A 21,368-nucleotide genomic window follows, 5' to 3' on the forward strand; every position below is an offset into this window, starting at 1 on the left:
GGGGTGCACAGGATGTTTGCCCACTTGCTTACCTGGGGTCGTTTTCATAATGAAGAGGCAGGAAAGATGAGACGGGGCTTCCCGCCTATGGCCGGTTCTCCAGGCCGGGGCTTGACCTCGTGGCCTTCCTGGCTGAGGAGGAGCGCGCCGTTGGTCAGTGTGGTGCTTCCGGCTCTCCACCAGCGCTGTTGGCCTTCTCTGGCTACTGGGGGGGCCCCTCTGAGGTCTCGGGCCCACAAGAGACCGTAATTCTGGGGTCCGGACCCAAGCCGGGCTTGCTGGCCAGACGCTGTCAGTCCCGGGCATGTCTGCGAGGGGCACGTCCCATTGAGACCCTGGCCCCTGGGGACAGGTCAGCCTGGTGCATGGGGTTCGTGCAGGTACGGGACAAGCTGCGCGCAGAGCCACTGCTGGAACTGCCTTAAACCTGGAGGGATGGGAGCGGGGAGCTGGTGGCAGTGGCCGAGGCCCTGTCCCAGTGCAGGTGGGCAAGGCAGTCCACCCGGTGCCAGCTGCCCAGGGCCGCTCGGGGCAGGTGAGTGAGGGCCCTCCAGGGAGAGGGCATTGAAACAGGCTGTTCCCAGGCACCAGGTGGGTTGAGGCAGGGCTGCTCCCAGAGCTGGGAAGACGCTGGGATGGATGGAGCAGCTGTGGGGAGCCGCCACGGGCCACGTGGCTCAGCTCTTCGTGTCCTTTCCTGTCCCAGGACACGTCTGGCGTCCCGCCCGACAGACTGAGTCCTCAGGCCTCTTTGGGCTCTTGCTGGCCGTGGCGGCTTCTCGGACTTTTTTTGATGACCATGGCAGTTTTGGGGAGTCCTGGTTGGTTTTGGAGAACCCTCCTCCGTTGGGGGGCGTCTGGTGTTGTCTCTAAAGGTTAGCCTGGGACCGAGTACTTCGGTGAGGAAGGCCGCAGAGGACAGGCACCCTCCCTGCACTCAGCGCCCTCGCACGGACGTCAGCAGGACTTGGCGAGGTCTCCCTCGGGAACCGTGTCTTCTTCCGTTACCCACGAGCGCAGCTCACCTTCCTCCCACCCCAGCCAGGCTTCTGGGCCCCAGCCCGGTTCCCACTGTCGGATCGCTGATGGGCTTGTCTTTGGGACCTGCTGTGCCTTGGACTAGCCCAGGGGGTTTGGGAGCTGCCATGAGACCACAGCCTTTGAAAGGCTGCAGAGGGAGGTGTGGGCGGCCCAGGGTCCAGGCGGCCTTGACAGGGGCTTCTTTCCCAGTGAGTCTGGCCGGGACCTGTGGGTTTTTAACTCTGACGGCTACGTCTGCAGAAGGAAGCACCCGTGGGAGCCTCATCAGGCAGTGTGGACGCTCCACGCTGCCGAGGGTGAGGGACATTCGTGGATGATTTGTGGCTTCGAGAGCTATTTGCAGACACCCGCCCGAGTCTCCTTTCAGGGGAAATTCCTGAGCTGCTGCTGCGCTTTCTTCTGGGGTGCGTGGGAGCCGGGCCGGCCGGGACCTCTGGGTGGGAGGAGAGGGTTGAAATTCCATGCCTCCTTTGTCGCCTCCTGGACGTGACTGGCTGCAGGATTCTTCTTTTAGGTCCTGTTAGTCACGTTTCTCAGTGATCGTAGGGACCGTCACGCGTCGTCACGATGGGAAGTGGAGCGGCCCACGCCTCCGGGACCCCACACTGCCTGCTCTGGCTCCTGCCCACACGCCCACCGGAGGGGACGATGGTGCTTGTGAAGGGGCCGTTCCCATTGCTCCCGGCTGTTTGGTCACGTGGTTTTAAGGTGTCCCGAGTTTTGCTGCACTTGGGTCTAGGGGGACCACAAGCTTGGCACGAACTGAGGTTCCCGAGTCGGCATTCTGAGCTGTCTTGTGGACGGGCGCTGCTTGTGATGAGTGCTGAGCGTTTTCAGTCCTTCAGTGTAGAGACGAGTCAGAAATGGGAGGAGGGAAGGGGAGGCCAGTTTTGTGGGAGTCAGTACAGTGGCTCATTCTGTGTCCTGGCTGGAACCGGGGTCGTCCGCCGAGGATGTGCCCCTGGAGTGGATGGGCCAGGTTGGCGCTGGGTTGCTGTCTGTGCCGTACTCCCGCCTGGGGGCACGCAGGGTCTGGGCGCTGCTCTCTGGCCCATGGCGTGGAGTTTGACTGGGGACACTTCATCCCTTCACCTAGCCTGGCAGAGGCCACCTGTGCATGGCCAGGGCAGAGGCACCACTGGGACCTTCCCTGAGGGCTAGACACGGTGGCCGCCCAGTAAGGACCCGGCACATCTACCCTTCCTGTCCCGCACGCCCAGGCTTCCCCGTGTCCATTTGTTCTCTGGTCCTTCCTGTCATCCTGAACATGCAGAATGACAAGGGAGGAGGTGCTGTTCCCAAAACACAGGCTGGGCTTGGCCAGGGGAGAGCTCAGTGCCCTTCACAGCAACCAGGTGATATCCAGGTCCAGCCAGGAGAGTCCGAGGGACACAAGGTTGGGTGTGTGGAGGGTGAGGGGGGGCCGGGTGTGTGGAGGGTGAGGGGGGGCCGGGTGTGTGGAGGGTGAGAGGGACATTGGATTTTTAAGGAAGAGTCTCTTGACTGGGGTGGCGTTGAGGACATGGCATCCCCAGAACACATTGTTGACTCAGGTGTGACCTGGCTGTTGTAACCAGATGGAAATAGTCACATGTCTCCCAAGTAGGCACTTCCCTCTTCCGAGAGCACGCCTGCTGTGGCCTCCATAGAGACCAGGCGACACTCTTGTCAAGTGAGGGGAGTTGCGTTCTCTCTAGAGGCTTGAAGGTTGTCGTCCTGGTGTCAGGCTTCTTGGTAACAGGAAGACACCGGTGGCTGGTTGTAAAGGCAGGTGTTCAGCACAGTCCCCACGCTGGGGGGACCAGCCCGACCCTGCAGGTGCGTCCGTCCCCCTTTTCTTCGTGTGTTCTCGTGTTCTGGACTCACCATCTGTGTTACCTTAATAAGCAGAGAAAGGACAGACTCGTGCCTTGCTAGCCCCATGCAGAGGGCTTTCCCGTGAGGCCGCTGGCACGCAGCCCTGCGCACAGTGGGACTCGCTGATCCCGGGCGTTCCGGCTTTCCCGTGAGGCCGCTGGCACGCAACCCTGCGCACAGTGGGACTCGCTGATCCCGGACGTTACTCCACGCCATTTACATCGTCATTTTTCTCAGTTTAAGGGGTTTGTAAATACTCATTGAACTTGCGCAAGTTTCTAGTGCCCTTTTCCAGCTGCACAGGTTGCCTGTGGGGAGCTTGTTTGTGCGCTTTTTGCTTTTTGGGGTGTCCTCGGGGCCTGATAGGTGCTGCCGTCTTCCCAAGTGGGCCGTGGAGAGGAGACGCCGCCACGAGCAGGGTTGTTGCTGCCGTTGGGAGCGTTGGAGGCGGTGGGAGGACGTGGGTCTCTGGTTCAAGCAAACGTTTACCGTGTTCATTTTTCCTATTTGTGTGGTTCGTGGAAGCTCAGGTAAACTGGTTGCTTGCTGAGTGTAAACTGAGTCACATGCTAAGACCCCAACCACCAGCAGACGTGTGGTTGCCAGAAGGGACTTGGGCCGGGCGGCGGAGCCCCCAGCTGCACTCCTGGCGGGGAAGGGCCGGCAGGGCTGAGCCTTGGGAGCCGCCTTGCGCCCGTCCTTCGTCCTGGGAAGAGAAACTTGAGCCCAAGCAGCGTGACTTTGTCCAAGGTTGTCAGCAGGGCTTGGCTGCCTGGGAGAGCCTGAAACCCTCGGGGCCCTCCCTCCTTCCCTCCCTCCCTCCCTCCCTTTCTTCCTCCCTCCCTCCCTCCCTCCAAGAGCATCTGCATCAGAATCCTGGTCCTTCATTTTCCGTTGACTCCAGAAGGACTCGCCGGTCACTGCTGATCTGCTCTGTAAACAGTTGGCCATCACGTCTGTGCAAAGGGCCCGGGCAGGAATCCCCTGAAAACACCGAAGCGGGTCGGGCCCTGGGGCGGACTCACCTTGGAAAGAACCTGCAATCGATGGCAAAGACTTCAGACGTTTTTTCTTAGTTTAATGTATTTGTAATTTTTCTTTTAACCTGATTTTGATGGAACTTCAGATTCCAGAAAGGTTGCAAGGCCAGTGTGGAGAAGGCCCGTTTACCCTCGGCCTCCACCACCCAAGTGCCAGTCTTCTGCCTCTGGCTGTGTCCCTCCTGCCCCTGACCCCCCTCACCCCACCCCGGCTCCGTCTTTCACCCCCGCTATGGCCATGTCCTGCCCCCCACCCCCCCACCCCGGCTCCCCGTCTTTCACCCCCACCATGGCCGTGTCTCTCCTGCCCCTGCCCCCTGCCCCCACCTCGCCCTGGGTCTCCATCTTTCACTTGCCCATCTGTTTCTGCACTCCTGGGAATACGCAGCTGACGTGGCGCCCCTTACAGGAATAGTTCCTAAAAGTGAGCACACTTCTTCCGGGATCTCTGCAGCGTAGTTGCCAGAATCAGGAGGTGAACGATCACACACGGAGACCTCATTCAGATCTCACCAGCTGGTGAGAAAAAGGAAGTCTGAGGTTGTGCACGTGGCCGCCTCTCACCCGGAGCTTCCTGTGTGTGTGTCTCCCGGACATTTTGCGGGGTGGGGCCGCTGCTCCAAGGAACGGGTCTCTGGTGCACCCCTAGGTCTGGGTCTGCACATCTGCAGTTGCTCATGGCCACTCTCGGGGACCTGCACATCCTGAGGGCTGAGCTTTCTGCTCTGGACACCATACTGAGGGCACACCTGCTCTTCGCTGGGACAGCTGGAACCCACTGCTCCTGCAGCTGGTGCCTGTCTCCTGGTGGGCTCTGGCATATCTGAAATTCGTCCTGTAGAAAATGCCCATCTTCCCACCCCGGGTTGTTTGGCACAGTGATGAGGTCCTGGCCTGCCCTCCTCCAGCCACCCCGTGTCCTTGGCCATTTCATCTGGACCCTTAGGGTCCCTCATAGTTCTGTGCGGGGCCACGCACCCCCAGGAAGGGTCTCGGCCTGGTCATTCCTGGTCTGGGGGGCTGGTATGCAGCACAAGGTACAGGGGGCCTGGAGGTGTGGGTGGGTGTGGGCTTGAGCTGCCCAGATGCCCTTCAGCTCCTCACCGTGCCTGGCTGGGGTGTGTGTTGGCAGACCCTGTCCTCTTGGTCATGGGTGGTTGGCTCGGGGGTCCCAGGCAGGCTGTGGTCCCTGCAGGTGAGGCTGTGGTGTCTGCAGTGGCCGTGGCTGCTGGCTCGGGGGTCCCGGCTAGGCCGTGGTCTCTGCAGTGGCCTGTGCCTAGTTCCTTGTGCTGCTGTGACAGTACCTGGGGCCGGGTGTTTCATGAAGACAGAAACTTCTCAGAGTCCTCAAGGCTGAAAGTCTCAGACCAAGGCCGAGACAGGTTTGGGGTCTGGTGCGTGCCAAAGGCTCCCTGCTGTGGTGCTCACATGGAGGGTGGGGTGGTGAGGCAGCTCTGCTGCTGCGGCCTGGGTGTGAGGACTTCCGTCCCCGTCACACCTCACCACGCCCCCAACCCCTAACACTATCACTTGGACCATCGTGTTGAGAGCCGCCAGGGAGCCTCAAGTTCCTCCCCATGCCCCCCCACCGACTCATGGCTGTGGGCAGCTGCTAGGGTCTCCCCACCTGCCTCAGGCTTCCCCCCACCCCCTCACGGCCTCGGGCAGCTGCCAGGGTCTCCCCGCTGGTTCCTAACACCATCACTGGGCCAGCAGGTCTCAACCCACCAGGTAAACTCAAGTCCCCCCACCCCATAAGCCCCTCACTCACTCCAGTGGTAGATTCAGCAGCGGGGCTAGGAGGTGCAGGCCCGACTTTCGGAAGCGACAATTTTGCCGACGTTTGGCTGTCTTAAGAGATTTTCAATGCCAGAGGGAGACGCCCTTGCCCTGGGCTGAACAGCTCACTTGCTGAGGCTTCCTGAGGCTTTGTTTTAAATGATAATGTGTTGGGGGGACGGCTAGCCTGCATCCTGGGAAATGTCATGTTCCCTGGGGCTAGCGTGTGCCCTGGGCTTGGCGTGTGCCCTGGGGATAGCATGTGCCCTGGGGCTCGCGTGTGTCCTGGGCTTGGCGTGTGCCCTGGGCTTGGCGTGTGTCCTGGGCTTGGCGTGTGTCCTGGGCTTGGTGTGTGCCCTGGGGATGGCGTGTGTCCTGGGCTTGGCGTGTGCTCTGGGCTTGGCGTGTGTCCTGGGCTTGGCGTGTGTCCTGGGGATGGCGTGTGCCCTGGGCTTGGCGTGTGTCCTGGGCTTGGTGTGTGCCCTGGGGATAGTGTGTACCCTGGGCTTGGCGTGTGCCCTGGGCTTAGCGTGTGTCCTGGGGATAGTGTGTACCCTGGGCTTGGCGTGTGCCCTAGGCTTAGCGTGTGTCCTGGGGATAGCTTCTGCCCTGGGGATAGCGTGTGCCCTGGGAAATAGTGTGTGCATTGGTGCCAGTGTGTGCCCTGGGGCTGGCGTGTGTCCTGGGCAATAGTGTGTGCATTGGGGCTGGCGTGTGTCCTGGGCAATAGTGTGTGCATTGGGGCCATCGCGCATCCTGGGAAATGCACGCTTCTTTGGAGCACAGGTGTGTCGAAGGATGGAGAGTGTGTGATAAGTGTCACTCTTAGCCAAGGTTTGGAGGTCACAGCTGGTGGGGACCAGGGCTCTCTGTGTGAGATCCCTGCTGGTCCTTTTGTGCTTTCTTTCAGTTCTAAGCTGACCCTGAATCGTCTTTCCTTTTGCAGGAGATGGAAATCCAAGGGAAAACAGTCCATTCCTCAACAATGTGGAGGTGGAGCAGGAAAGCTTCTTGGAAGGGAAGAACATGGCGCTTTTCGAGGTAACTCGACTTTTTTTGAGAAGAAGATACCAGGGTCGTTGCTTTGATGTGGAAAGTAGAGGATCCCCTGGGGACCCCCAGGCCAGGGCCTCCCACGGGACCAGACACCGTGGCGGGGAACGTGGGACCTCCCTGTCCCGAAGGCCTGCACCTGAGCTGGGACGTGGTCCTCAGCTGGCACCTTCTGGGAGCCTCCCTGGATCCAGGGTGCTGTGGCCCCCAGGAGCCCCTTGGCGCTGCTGAGTGCTGGCCGTCTCGGGGTCCCCGCCCTGGGTGAGTGGTCCCGCTCCGAGGCCTGGAGCCCCAACCTCGGACTCTGACGCACTGGCGTCAGGGCCTGGCTCTCGTCAGACCTGGGGGCTCAGGACAGGATGAGAGCCTGAGTGCCAAGCCCTGAACACGGAGGGGGAGCCCTGGGGGCCACGGCGAGGGGAGGGCCGCCTGTGACTGTCCCCACGCTGCGCAGGAGGAGATGGACAGCAACCCCATGGTGTCCTCGCTGCTGAACAAGCTGGCCAACTACACCAACCTGAGCCAGGGCGTGGTGGAGCACGAGGAGGATGAGGACAGCCGGCGGCGCGAGGCCAAGGTAGGTACGCTGCCCGTCCCGGGGGTCCCGGAAGGTAGGCCGCCCGCCTGTCCCGGGGGTCCCGGAAGGTAGGCCGCCCGCCTGTCCCAGGTGTCCCGGGTGTGCCAGCAGGGTCGGGGCCGTGCCAGCAAAGCAGTTGCTCGTCAGAAGCGCTGCCCTGAGCGCGGGTGTAGGGGCCACGTCCAGCCCTTTCTCCTGGGAGGCCTCGGTGGCGCCTGCCCCACAGCTCTGGTCCAGGCCTCCTTCCTCTGCACCGTCCTGGGAAGCGTGGCTTCTCCCACCTCTGGGCAGCTGGATTCGCTGTCGAGACATGAACTCAGGGTGTTCTGTTCGTCCTGCGGGAGTGGCCCTGTGCCCTGCGGTAAAGAGGCCGGGACGGGGCCCCTCCCGGGGTGCTGTGGCCTTGGCACTCCCTCGGGCCACTCCCCTTTTCCTTTCTCTGCAGGGCACTTAGCCTGGTGGCATTTTCCCTGCAGGTTTGTTCCTCGAGGGTTTGTTTCCAGGAATCTGTCCTAGGAAATGACAGGGGTGTGCAGTGGGGATTCCTTGGGAAGATTTCCCTTGGGCAGTTTCTGTGGGCAACGAGGTCTGGAGACCCCTCGAGCATCCCGGGAGCGTTCTGCCGTCGTGCGCAGACCACTCGCCTGGGAGCCACCCTGAGGCCTGACGCCCGAGATGACGCTCACAGGCGAGAAGGACCCCAGCCCGCGTGGGGAGAGGGTCCCCGTGCGGGGAGAGCAAGTGCTGTCCTCACCGTGGGGGCACGCAGGTGGCTTCGTTTCTTCTCAACTTTCTCTGCTTTCTAAGTCTTCCAAATACACGTGCAGCGCTTTAGAACCCTAAGATGCAAACGAACAAAACATGCACTGACGGAAACCCTGCTGGGTAGGCCCCGCCGCCGAAGCCGGGAGGTTCTCAGGGTGGCCTCCCCCCGAGTCCCGCCGCTGAAGCCGGGACAGTTTGCAGGGTGGCTTCTCCCCCAGTCCTGCCACCGAAGCTGGACTGTGGTCAGGGTGGTCCCGCTGTGTGTGACTGCCACCAAACGGGGGTCTCTCAGCCAGCCCTTGCCCCCCTGCATTCGCCTAGCCTGGGGCCCAGTGCTTTGCGTCGGGGCCACCCCGGGTGCCTCCTGCCAGCATCCAGTGTCCGGCTGACCTGAGTCCCACACAGCGTTCGGGAAATCAGGCTCCTGACCAGGTCTCTCCTTCCTTCTGCCGTGAACACGGTGGAATTAATGCTGCATTTCCAGGATACTTGAAGACGCTTGTTTTGTGATTGATACGCGTCCCTTTGTGGTTGAAGGAACCAGAGACAAGTGAAGGATGTGTCCACGTCGCCGCCTCAGGATGGGGCCTGGCCTGACGAGGTCCCTCAGCTCTGGCTTTCGTCCCGGGACAGGGCAGCGGCCTCTTCGGAAGCTATGTCTCTGGACCTCTTTCGGAGTCCTCAAGGGCCCTTCCTGGCTAGGAGAGCCTGTGGCCACCCCACCTGTCCATAGCATGGCCAGCCCTTGGGGTGGGGTCGTCATTGCCACATGTGGACACTGCAGAATCGGGTGTTGCTGCGCCAGGCTCAGCGCTCAGCACCTATCTGGGGTTTCACCGGTGCTGGGTGCAGCCTCGAGGCCTCACAGGCTCCAGCTCATGCCCTGGCACCAAAGCTCAGAGCCCAGGCCTTCCGCTCCTGTGCTGGAGTTTGTGTCCCAGGGATATGTCAGCATTCTCCAGGTAGTGGGGGCCTTCCCACGGGCCTGGTCTGAGGGCTCCGGGAACCGGCTTCCGCTCTGGCTTGGCTGGGCCCCGGCACCACTGGCCTGGCCACCCACCCCGAGCCCTCAGCCTGGCACAGCCCAGCCTGGCATGCCCATCTTGGAGACACCCATAGAGCGCATACCTAGCTTCTCACCCTACTTGCCACTGTGCGCAAAACGTCCAGGCAGGTGCATTTGTTCCCGGCGTGCCGTGGACTGGGCCCTGGGAGGTTCCCACCTGGAGGGTTCTCCCCGCCCTCCCCGCAACCCCCCAGGCCGGGAGCTCTCAGGCCTCTGTCCCGCTGGCGCCCCAGGCTGATGCAGCCCATTTCAGTTGTGGCGGGAGCAGGGTCTGTGGCCCCAGCAGGCCTGCGGTGTGGCGGTGGCAGGTTTCGGTTGCAGTGGATGCACGGCCTCCCTGAGGGGACTGTTGTTCAGTCCCCTCGCTGACTCTTTGGCCGGGCTCAGAGGCTCGTCCCCAGCAAACCTGCTCCCATGAAGTAGCCTTTTCAAGGGCCCAGGCATCTCCAGCTTCTTGCACCTGAACTTGGGTTGGGTTGAGCCCTAAACGTTGTCTTTTAGGCATGAACTGAGAGGCCAAGGCCGGCCATGCCCTTTACTGGGGACTCGGGACTCCGGCCTTTGGCGGAGAACCAGCTTCTGACTTGCCGGTCACGGGGCTGTGGGAATCTGAGGCTGAGCCCTGTGGGCAAGGCCGCTGTGTGTACCCGGCTCTGCCTGGATCTCTGCCCGTCGTCTCCTGTGTCGGCCGAAGCCTGGTCATGAAGTCACACCAGGGCGCGTCCCCCAAGCCTCGCCGTTACCCCTGCCCTCAGCGCTCAGTTTTATCCAACGAAATGTCCCAAAGCCGCTTCTCCACCACCTTCCTGCCCCCTCTCCTGCCACTTCTTTCTTGCTTGCACCAAGAACAAGGTGCAGATTTAGTGGGTGGGGGAGGGCCCAGCAGCGACCCCGGCCCCATCACCCTCTCGGCCCCTCCCCGGACCCCGTCACTGCTCTGTTGCTCCCCCCAGGGCTCAGGGAACCCAGTGAATGTGCCAGCCTCTCAGGTGCACAGCTTCTCACGCTGTTTCCCGGGGGCTCCCTTAGAAATGCTTTTCCCCCGGGTCCAGAGCCAGTGGACCCCAGATTCCTGCCTGGCCCTGGCCGCGGCCCGTCTGGGAGGCGTTCCTGCCGTGACCCCGGAAGCCACACTCTTTGCTTTTGTGGTGTGGCGCTGAGGGTGTTCTCTCTGGGACCTGCCCTTCGCCCCGACCCTGCCCCCATCCAGCCTCCCTCCAGTGGCTGCCCCTCCCCAGGGCTGGGCCGTGCAGACCCCAGGATGGAACCCACTCCTCAGCCTCTGCACGGGGCCTGTTCTGATCTGCGCTGTGACCGTTGTTCACAGGCAACGTCTTCAAAGAAAACCTTCCCCCTTTTCCGTGCTGACCTAACCTTGAGACGTTTTCCTGTTAAAATGTCACCTTGTGCTGGTGCTAGCTGCACTCCGGGTCCACACCGCATGCCTCTGCTCATGGCAGGAGTGGGGCCGAGTGGGCGGTGGGGACGGAACTGAACCTTCTGCCCCAGCCTGGTCCGTCCCGAGCTGGGGGGGGGGACCGTCCAGCAGGCGCTGACCTGCTCCTGGCTGTGCCGCTGACCTGCCGCCCTCGCGGGTTTCTTCAGGGCCACGAGGTGTGTGTCTGTCTCTGGCACAGGTGTCTGAAGTCAGGCGGGCTGCCTGCTCCGTGCTGGGGTGCGTGGGCGGGGTGGCCCGCTGGGCAGGTATCTGAACCTCTGCTGTCACCTCACGGCGATCTCCGTAGTAGGTTGTCATTTTCTGCCCAGGGTGGATGCTGAGCGGTGGCTTCTTGTTAGCTTTATGGGCAGCAGCCGCCTCATCCGTCTCCAGCTCTGCTTCTGTGCCTGAAGCCTCAGGCTCTCCTGTGCCAAGTCCGAGGCTCTGAGCCGTCCAGGGAATGGAGCCGGGGCCCTCTCGCTCTCCGTGTTTTCCCTGTAACTTTTCCAGCGTAGCAACCTCTGTCCGTGGGAGGCACAGCGGAGCAGCTGCATCTGGGTTCTCTGCCAACCGTGTGGTTCTGAGCCCCCGCCCTGGATGGTTGGGGGTCCCGCCCGGGCCTCTCTCTGAGCCTCCATCTGTTCTGGGACTGGCTCCTGACCCCCACCCCTGCACCGTCCTCCACCGCCCCCGCCCTCCTGTCCCTACGTTGCTTTGCGTGCCCAGAGCCCGAGTGCGGCCGGGGAGGGGGCTCCCTTCGGCGGGGTGGAGCCCCCCGGACACGCCGTGCTCCGCTCCGCTGCAGGCTCCGCGCATGGGCACCTTCATCGGCGTCTACCTGCCGTGCCTGCAGAACATCCTGGGCGTCATCTTGTTCCTGCGCCTCACGTGGATCGTGGGGGTGGCCGGCGTCTTGGAGTCCTTCCTCATTGTGGCGATGTGCTGCACCTGCGTGAGTGTCCCCCAGCCGGGGTTGGCTATTCCTTTGGGTGGTGGCAGCCGGACACCACTAGTAGAGTCCTCCCTAGCCGCCCGGGTAGATTTCCCGTCTGCTCCGTAAGAGCCAGGGCAGCTGCGGGGACGGGATGCTGCCCCGGCCGGGTTGGCGGCTGGCGCCTCATTTCCGAGTCTGCGGAAAGGCCTCTCGGCCGGGGGTGGGTGTCCCATGGCAGCGCTGGGGGCTGAGGCTTCCAGGGGAAGGACGTCCTGTTTTGATAAGGGCACTTGCAGGTTGGAAGGACTTTGGGCACCTTCAGAGGTCAGGGAAGGGGCTGGGAACCAGGACACAGCACGCTGGCGCCCGGGAAACTTGGATTCCTGGTTCCCCAGCCATTCTTTTGAGAGCCAGAGCCCTGGGGTGGAGGGCTGGCTTCCGCCGGGAGCCCGGGCATGGGCCCTCCCTCGGGAGTGTCTCGGTGCCCTCAGGCTCTTGGGAAACCTCCTCAGACGGCCGCCTGTCATTTTGCAGACGATGCTGACAGCCATTTCCATGAGTGCGATCGCCACCAACGGCGTGGTCCCAGGTAAGGGGCGTCTTGTTAGAGGAGTCTGCACTCTGCCACCCGGTACCAGGAGGAGGCCGCTCGCCAAGGCCTGGCTGGGGCTGCCTGGGGTGTTGGCCGGGCCTTCTGCGTGTTCTCCGCTGTCTCCTCTGCCGTTTGAGCCATGAGTTCATGGCTGTTTGGTTTTCTTCCCCATTTTGCTTCGTGGTGACCATCTCTTGGTAGGCAGTGCCCATGGGGCAGTAGGCTGGGGAAGGGGAGGCACGGGTGAGTCTAGCAGCGCTGGGGTCCTGGTGCATGCCACAGGCTGAGTGCCTGGAACCTTTGTCTCACAAGGGAAGGTGAAGACAAAACGCTGTCCCTGACCCTGTTCATTAATGATAGATCAATTACAATACGTAATCATTACGAACTGAGATGATGCCGCGTCTGCTCCCACGTCCACGTGTCCCGTGCATGTTAAGGACCAGGCTTGCTCAGCACCACGTCCTCACACAGCCGCTCCATCTCCACGGGGCATTGCGTGGTACATGGTGGCCTTCGCCGGCCCCAGGAGAGCACGAGGGCCATCACAGGGGTCTCCCTCGGCCCCCAGGGGACAGTCTCTGCCTCGCGATGACTGCATCCATTAGCACCCCTTCCTCATGTCCACACCCACTACTCAGCGCAGGGACAGCCACGTTCTCTGGGGTCGTGCCCGGCTTTTCCATCAGCGATGGCGTGTATGAGTCACGGTACACCAGACGACTCCTGAGTGTCCTGGGCTCCCTTCTGCCTTTTCTATAAACAGCACTGAGTGGAAGTGGGGGCTGGGCTGACGCTGGTGTACGCAGGCCTTTTCCCAGGAGCTGGTAGGGCCGCCGCCTCCCCAGGGACCTCAGCCCTGACCTCGCAGGGTCCTCAGCGTGGTCCTCACAAGAGCATGACTGGCGTGGAGCATGTGATGAGCCTCATGTGGGGAGAGTTTACCATGGAGTCCACATGTCTTCATGTGCTGCTTTGTGGGTGGGCGAGGGCCTGCACCCCGCCTTCGCAGAGACAGGCTCTCCTTCACCCACGGACGCAGCGTGGATTCGATCCACGTGGACCCAATCCACGGCTGCCACCTTGTCTCTGCAGCTGGCGGCTCCTACTACATGATATCACGCTCGCTGGGACCCGAGTTCGGAGGCGCCGTCGGCCTCTGCTTCTACCTGGGCACCACGTTCGCAGGGGCCATGTATATTTTGGGGACCATTGAGATTTTTCTGGTAAGTGTGCTGCTTTGGAAGGGATCCCCCGACAGCCTGTGGCAGGTTGCCAAGGCCCCCTCCCCCCATGACTCGTCTTGCGGTGACGCCCACAGCACCCTGAGCCATCCTGACCCCACTGCCCTGGCCACCTGCAGACTCTCCTGGGCTCCAGCCGAGGTGGAAGCCATCGGTCGTATCCACTCAGCAGCGACCTGCTTCCCCCTGTGCCACCATTGGTGCCCTCTGTGATGGGTGCCTGGCATGAGCTGGGCAGACGTCTGGGTTGTAGATCTGAGCCGGGCGTGGGTGCGAGTCTGAGCTGTTTAGGGGCAGGGCTTGAACTCAGCTTAGAAGAACCCCTCACCAGGGCCCCAGCCTCTTCCCTGCCGGATTGATTTGGGCACTTGGCCGAGGGTCACGGAGCCCAGCAACATGCGACCAGGGGACGTCACCGCCTTCCGCAACAGGCTCAAAGTGCCCGAGCACAGGGCAGGCTGTGGCACGACTTCCTTGGTCCTCCTGGGGACAGGGGACCTTCTCGGCCCCATGCGACAGGCGCTGTCCTTCCTGCTGAGGTTCTGAAACCTGCCATGCCTGTACGGCCTGAGGACACCCACCTGAGCCCCCGTCCTCAGTCTTTCTACTGACCCCCTCCCCTGCCAAAGCCGGTTCCCAGCCTTCTGGGCTCATGGAGGCAGCCACACGGCCCGAGGAGATTCTGAAACCTTTCAGTGGGGTCGCGTCCACACCCGTCCCACCCGAGTCCCCGTCCCTGTCCCTTGGTCCTTCTGCCTGCCGGGCGCCATGGCTGCCAAGACACCATTGCTGCCACACTCACAGGATCCCCTCTGGTGGGGGTGGGTGGGTGCCGTGCCCCCAACGCCTGCTGCACCCCAGTCCTGTCCTGGTCTGGAGGGAGCTGAACAGCACTGCCCCACACCTCTGCCTTGAGTCCAGGCATGACACAGTCCGCCCGCAGCAGGCGTGGTCAGACCCCGTGTTTGTCTGGGACGTCCAGCCGGGCTGGCCACGCTCCCTGGGCGACAGTCACGTTCCTCTCAGCAGAAGGTGTTTCTTTGGAGTGTGGATGTTCGGACGCCCCGGGTCCTGAAACTGCTTTACTAGAAGGCGCCTGGGTGGCTCCTGGGAGTCCTACAGGCCCTGGTCGTCCATTGCCCGTGCGCCGACCCCCGCGGGCTCCGTCGGGCAGGGATGAGTCCTCACGGCCCCAGCGCCTGTTGGGAGGAGGCCCCTGTGTGGTGCTGGGGGCTCGCAGGAAGGAGGGGCGTTGGGGTGCTGTGGCCGGGGACGGCCTCCCGACCCGCCTTGTCCCCGCAGACATACATCTCTCCGGGCGCGACCATCTTCCAGGCGGAGGCCGTGGGTGGCGAGGCGGCCGCCATGCTGCACAACATGCGGGTGTACGGCACGTGCACGCTGGTGCTCATGGCCCTGGTGGTCTTCGTGGGCGTCAAGTATGTCAACAAGCTGGCGCTGGTCTTCCTGGCCTGCGTGGTGCTGTCCATCCTGGCCATCTACGCGGGCGTCATCAAGTCCGCCTTCGAGCCCCCGGACATCCCGTGAGTCTGGGGCCCTCTGAGCCGTGGGCGATGTGTGGGGCTGGGGCCGGGTCCCGTGGGCTCTGCCCGCCTCTTGTCCGTCTTCCCTGATGCCGAGCTCCCCAAGAGGGGCGGGACTGGGCGTGACCACGGCAGGAACCCCCGTGGGCTCGTTCTGGGGATTACGGGAAACTCAACCGTGTGTCAAGCTGAGGCACCCGTGTGGCTGGGTCTGAGCTCGAAGACGCTCCTAAGTGGTAGGAGGGTGGGTGAGTGGCCTGGCAGGTTTCAGGGGTGGCCGGCGGCTCTGAGCATCATGGGGGTGACCCCAGCCGCTGCCTGGGCCCGGCTCCCTCCTCCCTGCGGGGCTGGGAGGTGGCCCAGGGTCCTGGAACATGGGAGTGGCCACCAGAGCCCCAGGAAGCAGGTCCAGAAGGGTCTGGGCAGCCAAGCCCCTCGAGGATCCTGGGTTTTGCCGTCTCTGCGTGGAGGGAGCCCCTGAGGGAACAGCCTCACCGAGACCTCAAAACAGAGGACGCAGAACGGCCTCAACCCCACGAGCCTGTTCAGGGATGTGGAGCTGCCCTGCTTCTCGGGGACCCGTTCCGAGCCTCCCCTGACCTCCGCCGATGCCTGAAGCCACGGTCGCACGGCCCCGTGTAGACCGTTTTCTACATGCAGGCCTGGTTTATACGCGGGGGCGATGCCCCTGTGCTCCGGGCCGTGAGGAAGTGGTCCATGGCAGCGTGAACACTAGCCGTGAGGTTGGCAGTGGGCCAGGACGCTGCCGAGAGCATCAGACGGGGAACGATGGCAGCGTGGCCCTGCGCTGGGGCGGTTTCTCCCGGTTCCGCCCGAGTACTCAGACCACGTGCTGGAAGCCGCGTGAATTGCTTGTGTCTAGAACGTTTCATTTAGCACGTGTGGACCCTGTGGTTGGCTGAGCCCCGGATGCCGGGGGCGGCTGCACCGTGCGGCGTTCCTGCCACAGCCCGGCCCCGGTTCCTGGCGTGATCTGCGGCCGTTCCTGTCTTGGGAGGCGCAGGGTGCCAGGAGCCGCTCGCAGGCAATGCCGTGGACGCCCGTTGGGGGAACTGGGTGAGGCAGCAAGAGCCGCCTTGGCAGCAGCGCCGTCCGTGCCTCCCTGTCTGCCCCAGGGTCTGCCTCCTGGGGAACCGCACGCTGTCACGGCGCAGCTTCGACGTCTGCATCAAGGCCCGCGTCGTCCAGAACAGCTCGGCCACCTCTGCACTCTGGGGCCTCTTCTGCAACGGCTCCCAGCCTGGCGCCACCTGTGACGAGTACTTCGCGCAGAACAATGTCACCGAAATCCAGGGCATCCCCGGTGCGGCCAGTGGCGTCCTCCTGGGTGAGGCCCACAGGGCGGCAGTGGGGGCTGGGGGGTGGCGGGGACAGTGGGCACTGGCCGTGGTGGGCGCTGTTGCCTTAGGGTCACTCCCAGGGCCCCAGTTCCTCCTCCTGGTCAAGCCCCTCCTCAGCTGCTGCTGATGAACCTGGGGTCCCGTGTCCAGCCCTTGCAGGCCATAGAAGTCAAACATGGTGTGTCGGGGAGGGGCCTCCGTCATGGCCAGCAAGCTGCTCTTAAAGTGGATTATTTTCATGGCCTCCTGGCAGCGTGGGGGGAGCTTGCCTCGTTAATAAGGGAGTGGTGATGGGCGGTCACATCCCTCTCTGCGTCTTCCCTGATGAGGAGGCTGCCCTGGACCTGCCCCAGGGGTTCAGGGAAAAGGACCTCTGGCAGGGTCCACGGGACCTGCTCCAGAACCCGAGACAGGAAGCCTGGGCTTTCCAGGAATACGGTGTTCTGCACATGAGCCTTCTCTTTAGCGCTGACGTCCCTCCATAGACTCAGGTAGCTTTCTCAGAGGCAGCGTCTCAAACGCTGGGGTCCTTGTTTGACTTGGAGCCTGCTTGGAGGGTGCAGGCTCTGAGCCTTCCCTCCAGCCACTCGTGGCACCTGCCAGGGAGTGGGTGGCCCCAAGGTGGCGGCCCTGATGGAAGGTGCCGGAAACCCATGGATCTTCCTTGCCCGGCAGAGAACCTGTGGAGTGCGTACGCACAGGCGGGGGCGTTTGTGGAGAAGGAAGGCGTGCCCTCGGTGCCCGTGGCAGAGGAGAGCCGCGCTGGCGCCCTGCCCTACGTGCTCACGGACATCGCAGCCTCCTTCACCCTGCTGGTCGGCATCTACTTCCCCTCCGTGACTGGTGAGCCCGCCGCGCCCACCGTCTCCTCTCTCTGTTTTTGTGACAAGATCTCGTTCTGTCACCCAGGCTGCTCACGGCTCACTGCAGCCTCAGCCTCCTAGACACAGCCCTCCCACCTGAGTCTCCCAGGCAGCCAGGACCCCGGGTGCATGGCACCATGCCCGGCTAAGGTCTGCATTTTTGGTTGGGGGTCTCCCTTCGTGCTCTGGCTGGTCTCACTCCTGAGCTCAAGCGATCCTTAGCCTCCCGGAGTCCTGGGATACAGGTGTCTTGAGCCACCTTGCCGGCCTCTCTCCGTCTTTCTCTTTCTCTGACTCTCTGTCCATCTCTCTCTCTCTGTCATTCTCTCCCCCTGCACACTCTCTCTCTCCCTCCCGCCCCCATTTCTCTCTCCTCTCTCTCTCAGGCGCCTTCCTGCCTCTGCTTTTCTTGCCTGTTTGGCCTGGGGGAGCGGCTGAGGTCTCTGCCCTGTGTTCTGGTTGATTTGTGAGAATCCTGTCTGCTCTGTCCCGGGCAGGCCTGTGTTGGGAGAAGCTGTTCTGGGGTGGGTGAGAATGCCTGGCGCACTGTCAGGAGAGGCCCAGGAGTGGCCTCAGTGAGGTCAGAGGCCGGGGACGTCGGCCCCGCGTGTCCTCATCAAACAGTGGCCTTGTTCCCGAGGGGGTGGGGCCTTTGGTTCGTGCTAGGCCCTTGCACTCCCAGGCGCACAGGCACTCAGGCCCCCAGCTGCCTGCACTCGGCCTTCCTATGGGGACTCCCCTGACCCTGCTGGCTGCTCACGTGGCCTGCAGCTGCCCTTCCGGTCCCTCCCACTTCTGCTCCTGGACTTTATGTCAGCACATCCCGAAGCCCTGGAGCCCCAGGGTCAGCCACAGGGCCTGGCCATGGCTGGCGTCTCCTTTCCCTCACCTCCCCTGAAGGTGGACCCATCTTGCTGGGGAGGGGGCAATCGGCCCGGGGTCCTTTCCTCGTGCCTCCGCTCCAGCCTACCCCGTCTGCTTGTGCTCAGCACTGTGGGTGGAGTGGGGGCAGGGCCTCTGCGTGTCCCCGGGTCTGTGGTCTGGGGCACTGGGGCTGTGTGCTCTGCACCTCTGGGGCCACCCCGAGCACGGGTGCTTCAGGTCACACCCTAGATGGGACTGAGCCAGTTGTCAACGGCCGCCTCTGATCCGGCTTCCCTGAGCTCTGCAGGAGCCGACTGTACAGAACCGCAGCCAGCCAGGGCTCCCTAGAGCGAGGTGATGTCCACGCGGAGCTGCGGCAGGAGGGGCCACGACATCCGTCTGCCCGGCTGGCCCGGCTCTGATCCACCCTAGGGTTGCATTCGGAAAGTCTTGGGTCCCGGAGGGCCTGCGAGTCATTGCTCAGCACTGTCCTGGGCTGACCCTTGGCCGTGGGATCGACGCAGGCTCTAGAGGATCCCTGGGCATGGGGGCCGCGGGGTTCAGTGTTGGGGCTGGGCCTTGTCTTGGCATCAGGGAATCATCTGGTTTACCCGTGAGTCCGTTCAGGGGCAGCAGTAAACGTGGGGCTCGTCTGCGTGCCTTGGCCAGCATCCCCCCAGCCGCAGTCCTTCAGGGCGCTGGCAGGGCTTGGACTGCAGTCCTGGGCGCGGCTCACCCTCGGGGTCTCCCCAGAGACCGCCTGTCCGGCTCTCTGGACCGGGGCCGCCGTTACGTGCTGCTGACTCCTCAGATGGGTCCTGGCAGCGTTTTCCGTGTCCGCAGGTATCATGGCGGGTTCCAACCGGTCCGGGGACCTCAAGGATGCACAGAAGTCCATCCCCACGGGGACCATCTTGGCCATAGTGACCACGTCTTTCATCTGTATCCTTGGAGGGGTGCAGGTGAGGGAGGCAGGGGTTCCGGCTTCTGCCTGGGGAGAAGCCCCCATGCCCTCCCGGCTCAGTGCTGTGCCCTTAGCTGCTGGCACGTGACTGCCCGGGTTAGGCTGGGCTCTGACCACATCATCCTTCCTGAGAAATGGGGCTGGGGCTGCCGTCAGCACCCTGGCGGCTTTGCCGCCATGGGATACGGTCGTAGATAAAACAGAAACAGTCGCCCTGTTGCGTGTGCCACAGTGATGCCCAGCCGTGGTATGGTGTGTGCTGCCAGCAGGCTGGGCCCGCAGGGCCTCTGCCTTCTCGGTCCCGAGGCCGCCTCTTTCCAGTCGAGCTTTGTTCCCTCAGCAAGGTCCCCTGCCCATCCCTGACGGTCAAGCACAGGCCAGGTGTGTCTCCACCACCACAGGGTCCCGTTCTGTGACACTGGACAGAGCCCAGGGAGGGTGCGCCGAGGATGTGGGGACAGGCTGTGTCCAGGATGGGACGGGACAGGGTGCAGGGTGGTCTTGCCCACCTGGAGCCTGGGGCCCGCCGGCCAGCGCGTCTCCCCAGCTCCATGCCCCACCGAGGCCCCCCGGCTGGCTGTGCTTCCCGTACTGAGAATCCCGCACCCACGGACCCTTCCTTCCTTGACAAGAGCCGTAGATCTCTCCTGCATCGTGCTTTTCGGGGCCTGCATTGAAGGCGTGGTCCTACGAGACAAGTACGTTTCCCTCTGCGGTGTCCCTGCAGAGTCTGTAGTCTTTGCGGGTTTTCCCGAGGATGATTTTGGCTTTGAAATCACATTTTCCTGGGACTTCACATCCATGTACAGACCTGAAACCGTCCTGGTCCCAGGGTTGGGCTCCCTTCGGTCTGTCTGAGGCGCTAACGTGTTGTCTCTTCCACTGGAGCCACGGACTGGGGAACCCTTAGAGCAGGCGTCCCCAAACTACAGCCCGCGGGCCGCACACGGCCCCCTGAGGCCATTTATCCGGCCCCCCGCCGCACTTCAGGAAGGGGCACCTCTTTCACTGGTGGTCAGTGAGAGGAGCACAGTATGTGGCGGCCCTCCAACGGTCTGAGGGACAGTGAACTGGCCCCCTGTGTAAAAAGTTTGGGGACGCCTGCCTTAGAGCAAACTCTACGCCTGATGCAGCTGGGGGCTCAGGCCCTTCCTGGGGAGGCCACAAGGGTGTGGACAGGTGAGGCTCGGCCCCGGGAGACCCCCCAGCCCAGCTGCCAAGAGGAGAAGTAGTGGGGTCCCCAGGCAGGTCCTCGCTGAGCCTGCATCCTTGTAGGGTGTGCTCTCTGGCAGCCCCAAGGCCTCGGAGGTCCTAGGTGGTCCCGGACTGAAGCCGATGCCAGGCTGGGTCTTCCCTGCTCCCGAGATTGACCCCGAAAGGGGCTGGACCCTCCCCTGCTGAAGACTCTCCAGGGCATTCTGGCCACGCCGGGTAGAGCCTGGCGGGGGTCTCGGCCAACGGGGGCTGGAGGCCAGGCCTCAGCCTTCCAAGGAGTCACCCCCGCCACCATGCTGGGCCTCGTGCTCTGGGTGGGGAAGACATTTTGTCTGACTTGGGCTCATTTCTGAAAGCCGCCCACCCACCCACTGCAGGTTCGGGGAGGCCCTGCAGGGGAACCTGGTCATCGGCATGCTGGCCTGGCCCTCGCCCTGGGTCATTGTCATCGGCTCCTTCTTCTCCACCTGCGGGGCCGGCTTGCAGAGCCTCACGGGGGCACCGCGCCTGCTGCAAGCCATTGCCCGCGATGGCATCATCCCCTTCCTGCAGGTGAGCCCCGCGCCCTGGGGGATGCGAGCTCAGAAGATCAGGGGCTCTGTTCCCCAGCGGGACCCTCACAGTACCATGTGTGGGACGCACGCCTGCAGCTTGGAGCTCATGGTGGTCGTTTTTCCCTTGGCTGCTGTGCTGAGCTTGTGGGTGGTGGGCGGTGGGCTGTGATGGGTGGGCAGCAGGTGGTGGGCGGCGGGTGGTAAGCAGCGAGCAGTGAGCAGCGGGTGGCGGGCTTGGGTGGTGAGGGGCAGGTGGCCACCGCCATGGCTGAGCCCTTCTCTGTGTGGCTGAGCTCTTCAGCTCCTGGGAGGCGGGGTCACCAGCCTTCGGCCCAGTGTGTGGCTGTTCTGAGGGTTGGAGGGACGCCTACGTGGGTCCTGTGTGTCCAGAGCTGCTGACTGTGGCTCCTTCTGCCACTCGGGCCCAGGACAACTGTGGGAGGGTTGTGGATGGCAAAGCCGTCGTCCCCGTCCATCGCTGGCCCGTGACCTCCTCAGGGAAGGTTGTAGATGGCAGAGCTGTCCCCGCCGTAGGAAAAGTTACAGATTGCAGAGCCATCCCCACCTGTTGCTGGCCTGTGACCTCTGCAGGGTGCCAACCCACAGGGTGTCAGCTG

At 63.1% G+C, this 21,368-nt stretch overlaps 1 protein-coding gene across 5 annotated transcripts in view; it reads left to right on the top strand.

Annotated features, from left to right (window-relative positions):
• SLC12A7 (solute carrier family 12 member 7) overlaps nt 1–21,368 on the top strand; it is a 99,031-nt gene that overhangs the window by 55,769 nt on the left and 21,894 nt on the right. For all 5 annotated transcript variants that reach the window (XM_039475812.2, XM_074387523.1, XM_039475754.2 and 2 more), the window contains exons 2-12: nt 6,664–6,758; nt 7,225–7,347; nt 11,422–11,568; nt 12,085–12,139; nt 13,238–13,368; nt 14,689–14,930; nt 16,067–16,278; nt 16,967–17,134; nt 18,862–18,960; nt 19,623–19,680; nt 20,575–20,749. In XM_039475812.2, the coding sequence (XP_039331746.2) occupies nt 6,664–6,758; nt 7,225–7,347; nt 11,422–11,568; nt 12,085–12,139; nt 13,238–13,368; nt 14,689–14,930; nt 16,067–16,278; nt 16,967–17,134; nt 18,862–18,960; nt 19,623–19,680; nt 20,575–20,749 (1,505 nt within the window). The remainder of the gene's footprint in view (nt 1–6,663; nt 6,759–7,224; nt 7,348–11,421; nt 11,569–12,084; nt 12,140–13,237; nt 13,369–14,688; nt 14,931–16,066; nt 16,279–16,966; nt 17,135–18,861; nt 18,961–19,622; nt 19,681–20,574; nt 20,750–21,368) is intronic.

This window comes from Saimiri boliviensis, chromosome 1, assembly GCF_048565385.1.
Source record: "Saimiri boliviensis isolate mSaiBol1 chromosome 1, mSaiBol1.pri, whole genome shotgun sequence".
In the NCBI taxonomy this organism is placed as follows: domain Eukaryota; kingdom Metazoa; phylum Chordata; class Mammalia; order Primates; family Cebidae; genus Saimiri; species Saimiri boliviensis.